We start from the raw sequence: 9,426 nt of genomic DNA, 5'->3' as shown, positions 1-9,426 counted from the left end.
ACAACTTTGGCCATCTGAGAGGTCCCCGGAGACCCCTGATTCCACACATCAGGTTCCTTTTTGTGTGAACATCTGGTCCCTCTTTGTGGGGACATCTGTGGAGCCACTGGTTGTCTGTGTTTGTTTTGTTTTAGTTTTGGTACCAGGAATTGAACTCTGGGACACTCAACCACTCAACCACTGAGCCACACCCCCAGCCCTATTTTTATTTTATTTAGAGACCGGGTCTCACTGAGTGGCTTAGTGCCTTGTGAAAAACCAGCCTCCACCTCAGAGCAAAGCCTGTCCCAGGAAGGGGGCATGACCCGTGTCCTTGGAAAGACCCACAGAGCACTCCTAGGCACATACCCACCCTGCTGAGTTGTTTATCTACAAATAACAGGAGAGATCTGCTGCCCAGGTGTCCCTGACTCAGTCAGGCCAGGTGGGGACCCATAGCAATCCCCTAGCAGCCACCAATCAGCATGAGACAGGGATATACCTGGGATGCCAGATGACCCTCCCAGGAGTTTATGGTGTTGGGAAACCATGTAGTTCAGCAGGAACACCCCTTGTGGCCTAAACCAATCAGTTCAAACTAATCCCCCTCTTGTAGTAACCAATCACCCCTACCCAACTTGTTCCCGCCAGTGAATGTGCTAATCATATTTTAGAGTTGTTTTACGATTTTCCCGCAGTGTGTGATGATTTGCTAAGAGATGCTATGATGTATGTGGGGGTCCCTGCCTTCTCCAAAGAGAGTATAAAACTGCCGCAAACCCTGGGCTCGGACCTCTCAGCGTCACCAGTTGTTGTGTGCGCCAAGGACCGAGCTAGCTCCCAATAAACACCTCTTTGCTGCTTCCATCGATCTTGGTCTCTGGTGGTCTTTTGGGGGTCCCGAATTTGAGCATAACACTCGCAGTTGCTGAGGCCGGTTTTGAACTCATGATTCTCCTGTCTCAGCCTCCCGAGCCGCTGGGATCACAAGCGTGCGCCACCATGCCCAACTATAAAAAATTTTTGAGATGGGGTCTGTATACAGGCTGAGGCTGGCCTCTACTGCCTGTGTGGATGTCTCCTTGCGAGAGGAGAAGTCACCTGTCCTGTGCTGGCCTGAGGAAATGCTATGGCAACAGTCTCTTCAGGAATGCTGAATTTGGGGGTCACCAGCCAGACCTTGCCCTTCCTTCTCTGCATCCCCTCGGCTCCTTGGCAGGACTCCCTGTCTGTGACAGGGAGGAGTCTGAATGCCACCTGTTCCTCCCAAAGCCCAAATGCACCTATGGAGGTGGCTGAAGGAACCCAGGAAGCCACTGGATGAGGCTGGGAGGGGGCTCACACCCGTCTGATGTCTGAGACCAGATGCCATCTAAAAGGTGGGGGCTGGGAGGCATCTTGCAGTTCCAGGATCTGACTGGGACATGGGGTGGGGGGTGTTGCCGTGCCCCCCACATTTCTCTCTCTTTCTCTCTCTCTTTCTCTCTCTCTCTTTCTTTCTTTCTTTTAGCTGTAGGTGGACATAATGCATTTATTTTTATTTATTTATTTTTATGTGGTGCTGAGGATTGAACCCAGGGCCTCACCCGCGCTAGGCAACTGCTCTGCCACTGAGCCACCACCCCAGCCCCCCACCCCCATTTGTTTTCAAGGGCCGCTGGGAACCTTTGGAAAGCCAGGGGAGGCTGAGGTCATGTTCTGAGGTCCTGGAGATCAGGATTTCAACATATGAATTTTGGGGAACACAATTTGGCCCCTGGCAGACGCGGTACTTAAGCTAGGACAGAGATGCTGGACATGGCTTTGAAGGCAAACCTTCAGGACAGGATTTGGAGTGGGATCCCCTACCAGTCTAAGCCGCCCTTAGAGAAGGGAAGGAGGGGAAACACCATGTCCTTGAGGTGCCCCTCACTGTTTCCAAGAACTGAGCCAAGTTAAGGGAACAGTGAGAGCGATCTGGGCCGGAATGTCCAGACCCATATCATCTTGAAGGACACTGTCCTTCTCTTCTGTACGTAGGGAGCCGGGCAGGTGGTGTTATCTGTAGCAGCTGCTGGCTCACATGCACCCCGGGGTCCTGGGGATGCTGGTCACACATGGGAGGAAGCAAGCCAAGCTGATGATGTCACTGCTTCTCTAACCTCATCTGTCAGTCCCTGCGAATCAGAGCCCTGGAGGGAAGCTCTGTCCCCTGGCCATTGGGAAGAGTGATGTGAGGGACGGAGCTATTACTTCCTGGCCAAGCTCCAGAGACACCTCGAGGAACAGAACAGTCTGTCCAGCCTGTCGCCGCTGGACCTTCCCCGTGAGCGTTTCTGCACACACCTGTGTCCGGCACCCCATCTCTGGGCTGCTTCTCGGTCTCTCAGGACCTGTGCCTCTGCCCTAGGCAGACAGTACAGTCAGACAGCAGGGAGGACCCTGATGCTGGGGAGGGCGGTGACAGTCCTTGATTGTTGCAGCTGTGCTCACTGGGAAGGGACACAGAAGGACGTGCAATGGCTCCAGCCCTGGACGGAGGCCTCGGCCCCACACGAACTCCTAGAGAAGGACATGGTGGCCCAGGCCAGCCTCCGGGCAACTCGCTCACTACACCGCTTGTTTTGGAAAACTGTATTTTTCACATTAGTTCATGTTTCCTCTTGTTTTTCCCAGGATGGTGCTTAAAGGGTTCCTAATGTCCCCGGCCACAAGGCAGACTCCACTGACCATCAGACCAGGATTTAGGCCTCAGGGTGGCAAAGCCACGGAGGAGACTGGACGCCCAGGCCCCACAGGCCTCTCGGCTCTGCTGAAGCCCTGACCGTGAGGGCGCGGAGCCCCGGGCCCAGGGCGGAAGCCCCTGGGGTGAAGGGCTGATGAGCTTGGCCACCAGACTCCTCTGGCGCTCTGAGCTGGCAGAAGGCCAAGCCCCTCAGCAGGTGGGAGCAGCCTATCCTTGCCCGGTGACCACCTTGTCCCCCAGGGTGATGGTGTCCTCCTCTCCTGCTCATCTCAGCCTAGACCACGGTAGCGTGGGCTCCCTCTGTGCACCAGAAGGATGAGACCCCAGCAGATGCCGCAGAACAGAGGGAAGTGTTTAATGAGGGCCAACGTGGGGACTGACGGCGAGCATGCTCCTGGGACCTCTGGCGCCAGGCCTGACGTGCTGCCAAATCCACCAAGGCTGGGTGTGAGGACAGCACTGGGGGTGGGCTCTCTGCCACCACCTTCTTACACTTTTTATTTTGGGGGACTCAGGGGCGCTTTACCGCTGAACCACACATCCCCAGCCCTTTCTATTTTTGTTTTGAGACATGGTCTCCTAAATTGCCAAGGCTGGCCTGGAACTTGCAATCCTGTCTCAGCCTCCCAAGTGCTGGGGTGACAGGTGTCCGTCCTGTACCCACCTCTGACTCTGCTGTTTGATTGCTCAGAGCTCTAAGCCCCACATCTGGAAAAGCCGATAAGAACATGTGAGTGCACCCTATTTGGCGTCGGGGAGGTTCATGTGGGTACATGTGGGCCCACCTTCTGGCCACAGCAAACGCCCTGGCCAACCCCTATGCTGACCGCTGGCAAGGCTGGCCCTGCGCTCCCCAGATTCTCAAGTATGGCCATGACCTGCACTGTCATGCCCCCTGTGAGGGGGACATCCTTCATCTCCACATTTTGGACGGGTTCCACCTGCTCCTGTAGGGGACCATGGATGCCAAACAGACTCGGAGTCCTTTGGAGGAAGGATCAGAAAGCTCAGGTCGGTGGGAAGTCTGAGGGAATTGATGGAGTGAGACCAAGGATGCAGCCCTCACCATGTTCTCTGGAAGGACAGACTGTCTCAGACCCGTGTCCGCGAGGAGAAGTCACCACGGAGGACTCCTGGGGAGCTGGAGGGCGAGGATTCTTCTGTCTGTCTAGCCATGACAGCGGATGACAGCCGGCCTCCATCCTTGCCCTCTGCATCTACACAAAGTGCCCACCAATGGCACAGCCTCCTGGAAGAGGCAGAGGCTCCTCGAGGGCCCACGCAGAGTGGCCGTCCTCTCCTAGAGCTGGTCCAAGCCCTTTAGCACAGCTGAGGAATGCCCGCCGGTCAGAGGCTGGTGCCGCTGGCGAGCCCCACAGAGCAGCGGGCCTTGAGGGAGCGGCTGGGAACTTCAAGGCAGGTTGTGTCCCCGGGCTCCATCCCCTCCCTCAGGAGAGGTCAGCGACTTGGTTACCAAGAGCTGACTCGTCCCTGGGCGTGGATCTGCCTTCCTTTTCTACAGCATCGATGCCATCAGCACCGAACAAGGCGTGCCAAGTGCCTGGCTTCCCCACAGACTTCCACCTCAGCCGCGCTGGATCAAGACCCCGTCGTCCCCTGGCAGAGCAGCACAGCGAGCGTGGGCATGGGCTCCATGGGCCCTGCCCCCTGGGCCCCATCCCAAGCTCCTGGATACCAGAACAATGGCATCGAAACTGAAGATCAGTGTGGGCATCAGGGCTGGGCAGTACCCTGTGGAGTCAGGCCAGAGCTCCCCAGGATTTGGGACCTGCACTGGGCCCATGGTGCCACATCCGGGAAGAGCCTGGGGGTGGCAGTGGGACTGACCCTTTTCACTGGCTTGAGAATCTGCCCTCCTCACTCTGTGGCTCTGGCTTGGTGGGTTGGCGACCCTGGTTTCCAGGGCAGGGAGGGTCTTCCAGGGAACGCCTCAGAATCCCAAGTCCCAGCCTCCACGGGTGGGTGTCAGCCCCTGGGACGAGTGTCAGTGGGCAAACAGGAAAACACGGTTCCTGGTGAGGTCGACCAAGCTCCATCGCCCAGAGGTGCCAGGTGGCTGCTACATTATGTGGGCAGAGAAGGAGCCTGTCTGGAACCTGGGGAGTCCTGGAGGCACGTTTTGCTGTCCCCAGTCCTGGCGGTGACTGAGGCACGTGTGCAGCAAGTGCAGTCTGATCTGATGAGGGCAGGTCACCAGGTCCCCGATCACTTGGTGGATGCAATTGGGTCTCCCCACTGGGGAGGGTGGCTGGCTGGGGGCGGGGAGAAGGGGGTGATGGTCACCCTCCACACCCCCGTGGCCGCCTGGAACTATGGTTTTCCCACCCGCCACACTAATTCCTCACAGGGGCTGTCTGTCGCTGGCCGCCTCTTGACAGCCTCATTGTGAAGAACCAGCAGCATAGCACAGCCGTCACACCTGCAATGGCCCTTGGGACACTCACCTCTTGGCCTCATCCCTAACCTCAGCTATGGGCTGGGGACAGTCCCCTGTGGTGTCAAGCACTAGCTCAATTCACATTCTATTTGGGGCTCAATATAACAGATGGGTGCAGGCGGGGGGGGGGTGCCCTGGATGGCTGAGGGCCACCCTCCACCAATCCATCCCCAGGAAAGGACAATCTGTGGGACATTTGAACACTTCTTGGTGGCCATGGCATAACTGTACCCCAGTTGCCTATAACTGACCTCAATAATCCACCCGTCATAGCTCCTTTCTTCTGCCCACTCTAACCCCTGTCCTGTCCCTGGGTCACCTCCCAAACTCCCTGCAAAGAACATCCGGGCCTCAGGCCTGCTTTGTGGGGTGACCAAGCTCCTTCCAAACCCTCTTCTGTTTTAATCTCCTTCCAGAGGAGGTGCTTCCCACAACCCGTCACCCCAACTAGAAACCCAGACATGACCTCAGCACCCGCGTGCCCCCAGCGTGCCTTTCTTGCCCTCACTGGGACTGTCCCCCTCCTGCTCGCCCTGACTGCTCCCGGCCAGCATCCTGCAGCTGGTGAGGAACCCAAAAGCAAGTGGCCTCAGGACTCTGCCTCACTGCGTGCCCCACCAACCCGCCTGGGGTTAGAGGGACAGCGCTGAGCCTGCGTGGACAGGTCTGAGTCCAGGTCCGTGGTGAGGTTCCCAAACACTCTTAGGAGGACAGAGGGAGGGAGCAGCAGCACCCTGAAGCATTTCTGGGCCTCTGGTGACCCACTGCATAGCCAGGGTGGTGGGCACTCACCCAGCAGGGCACCGCGGAGCCCCATTCTGTCCCCTCCAGTAATCTTCGCTGTGACAGAGAACTGAGACTGAAGGAGCCGTCCAAGGTCACAGCAGTAACTGTAGAGCTGGGACCTAAATCCACTGTCCTCCAGGGCCAGGGCTCTCTCCCAGGAACAGAGAGCAAGCGCATTAAGAGGATTGAATGCCCACAAATTTTTTTTTAAATTGTCTTTAATAATTTTTTGCCTCATTTACCAGATAAATCATCTAAATAAATAGATGCTATACAGTCTCTTACCAATATCAGTACAAAAATAAAACTGCGCTCTGCACCCGCTCTGACCCTCCCCAGCCGCACCTTCAGGAAGGCACGCCCTGGGAGCTGATGCCCGGTCCTGGAGTACATTCATGTCGTCTGAACAAAGCTCGAAGCTCATCTGTGCAAAGGACGCGTTCTTGGCTGAGACCTGGCGGCCACATCTGGCCATTTGTAAAGCAAAAGCTACACGGGCTTCCATTCAGATGCCTAGCGCCTTCCCAGAGGAGGCGGCGAGGGACATTGGCAAAGGGGTTACCATCCTGTCAGAATGATAAGGTTCCGTGCCAGGGGTGGGTGGGACATTCCACCCTGCTCCGTGGCGACAGTAAAGTACCAACAGGCCTCTACATTCAAAAGGGGCTGGGGAGAGGCAGGCGGCCAGTGTTCCCCAGCCCGAGGGTACTGGCCTTCCGGGGAGCTGTGGGGCGGGAGGTCACTGTCCACCTGGTCTTCTTTCACCTGGCCCTAGCTGGGACACTCAGGGCTGGGAGGAGGCCTGTGTGGCCAAACCCAACCCCTCACAGAGGTCACCTGTCCTGGGCTGAAAAAGATCCTAACTGCCTGAGTGGTTCTCCCCAGGGAGCCGGCTCTCAGGGTTCACAGCCTCGCGGCTGCCCTGAGTTGGACATCTCAAGACCATCACTCCAGGTGCCAGGCCTGGACCTCAGCCCTCTGAGCCACAGGGTTCCCAGTGGGCCACAAAGGTCTGAGGAAGAGGAGATGCATGTTCTGCTGCTGCAGACAGAAACACAGCTGCCTCACCCACCAGGAAAAAAAAAAACAAAACAAAACAAGCAAAAACCCAAAAAAACCCAACCCCCCTCCCCGGGGCCACAGGCTGGCAAACTTGACAGCTTAGGACACCAGGAAGCAGGAAGAGGGCCTGTGTCTCCTGAGGGGGGCGGAGTGTGTCTTCTACTAGGAGCTGTGGCCATGTCCCAGAGCCACGGTCCAACAGTCGGCTGGAGAGGACCCCTCGCCGTCCCAGCCTCGGGCCTCCACCTCCCGGGCTGGAAGCCCCTGCCCCCAGGCTTCTCCCCTTCTCAGGGTCGTGCAGCTGAAGCCCCTTCCCTTCCCGGGGCTCACCCCACACACTCATCTAGATTCAATTCCCTGGGCTGGGGTGAATCAGGTCACCTATAGGTGACTGTCCCCCAATGGAAGCACTGAATTGATCCCGGGCAACGAGAACTGGAGAGGGAGAAGGAGCTGGGAATTGGGAATCTTGCCAACAAAGCATCCCAAAAAGGAAAAGGGTGCCTGCTGTCTTTGGTTTGGGAACTGGGGAGGAGTCTGGGGGAAGAGTCACCCTGCCCTTGTCCTCACAAAGACCTAATGACCTTCTGAGGACAGGCACAGAGTCAGGGGACAGGGCTGAGCTCCCCAGCCACAATGGCTCTACTGGGTTCAGGTTACCCCGACTCTGACCGGGGTGGAAGGGTGGGGGAGCGGACCTGCTCCCTGCTCCCCAGGACCCCTGACTCCATCTGGCCTTCTCTCTGGGACAGGGCTGGGATGAGGGAGCAGGGAAGCCACCAGCCCACAGGGAACCTTGGGGCAGACCAGAAGCCAAGCATCCCTCCTCCAGGCAGACACAACCTCGCCAGGGCGCTAGGCTTGTGCACAGCCTGAACTACCCTCCCCTGCGGCTGGACCCCCACAGGAAACAAGGCCAGTCCCTGCCGTGCTATTTAGGTCTGGTGGGAGGACACAGAATGAAGTGGGAAGGGGTCCAGGAGACAAGGGCTGCCCTGAGAAAGTGGGACACCCCCGCCCTTCCTGCCTGCCCACACCCACACCATGCTTGGGGTCGGCTGAGCTGGAGGGGAGGGCAGAAAAAGGGGAGTTGGAAGGGCTGAAAAGTCACCTGAGTCAGAAAGGACAAGAATCCCTGTGGGAGGAAGGACAGGTCACAAGTGTCTTGGAGTCTATGCAGATGTGTCAGCACAACTGGGCAGATGCTTGCACACCTGCTGCTTGGCCAGGCACAACCAGGAAGCCACATCTGCATGCCTGCAGCAGCAGATGCCGCCATGCTCGTGGCCAGAACCTTGTTCTCGCTGACAGCTGCAAGCAAATGGAGCTGGAACAGGTCCTGTCGCGTGACCTGTGCAAGATGGGTGGGTTGCCGTGGCGAGTTCTTTTGTGCTGTGAATTGCCCTATGTTCACCTGGCCAGGGTTTCTAAAGGAGGCATGTGAGGCCCACGTGGACACTCAGGGCACATGTGATGGACACAAGGGACAATTTGCACGCTGTGCCGCTGGGTGTGCACATATTTCCACACGAGCCGGGTGATGGGGCAGGATCTCTCAGCAGAGGGAGCCCAGAGGGCAGCCTCCTCCCTGGGAAGGAGGTCTGAGCCATGGCCATGGCCATGGCTCCCGTCGATGGCTGTGACTCTACCTCAGACCCTCCCTCCAGCCCCTTCTCCCTGACCCGGGCCCTGGGGGTGAGAGCAGCCTCTGAGCCCCACCAAAGCTGGAGGGGAAAGATCAAAACCAACACCCAAGCCCAAAAGAAAGGGGTGGGAGGGCCAGACAACCAGATAGGCTGGGGGCTGCCAGGCAGGGCCCCGCCTCCCAGGGCTCCTTTCCCTCCTGGAACCAGCAGCTGCAAGGCAAGGCAGTCAGCTGCAGAGGCAGCCTGAGCAGGTGGCCCTGTCCCCATCAGCCTGGAGATGGGACCCTAAACAGAGCAACACCAACCTTCCCAACCCAGCCCTAAGGCCTCTCTGCAAACGCCCTTCACAGAGAAGGGCAGGGTGGTGGGAGGTTGTGGGGCCACCCCCACTTCTTCTGCTTGGTGTTTTTTTTTAAATAAAATAATGACCCTGCCCCAACCCCTCCCTGTCTCGGGAGTTCCCCACCCCAAGCCCCAAAGGAAACAGCGAAGAAGGGTGGAAACGGTGATTCAGAGCTTCTCGCTGCGGTCTCGGAAGAAGCCCTCTGCTGCCTGGGCCTCTCGAAAGGTGACGGTGACGGAGTTGGCGGTGATGTCTGTCACGGTCACCTCACTTGAGGGAAGCACAGGTGTCCAGGGAGGGGGCCCATCTGCCAGTTCTGCATCTGCTGCAGCCACAGGACAAAGACAGGGACAGAGGACAGGTTGGCAATGGGTGGGCAGCATGCAGACCCCTCCCAACTCCAGGTCCTTCCCATGGGACCTACCAC

The 9,426-nt window shown here is 57.8% G+C and overlaps 1 protein-coding gene across 2 annotated transcripts in view; it reads right to left on the bottom strand.

The window, feature by feature from the left end:
• Positions 1-6,142: 6,142 nt before the first annotated feature.
• Cbx7 (chromobox 7) overlaps positions 6,143-9,426 on the bottom strand; it is a 19,826-nt gene continuing 16,542 nt past the window's right edge. The window contains exon 5 of one of the 2 annotated variants that reach the window (XM_015501899.2): positions 6,143-7,146. In XM_015501899.2, coding sequence (XP_015357385.1) covers positions 6,919-7,146 — 228 coding nt within the window. In that variant the 3' untranslated portion in view covers positions 6,143-6,918. Of the gene's footprint in view, positions 7,147-8,639; positions 9,407-9,426 lie in introns of those variants that run through there. The other variant, XM_015501900.2, reaches the window with a different exon arrangement.

Source organism: Marmota marmota, unplaced genomic scaffold, assembly GCF_001458135.2.
Source record: "Marmota marmota marmota unplaced genomic scaffold, marMar, whole genome shotgun sequence".
NCBI classification, from domain to species: Eukaryota; Metazoa; Chordata; class Mammalia; order Rodentia; family Sciuridae; genus Marmota; species Marmota marmota.
The sequence above is the reverse complement of the archived record's forward strand: the minus strand, read 5'-3'. Positions and strand labels throughout refer to the sequence as shown.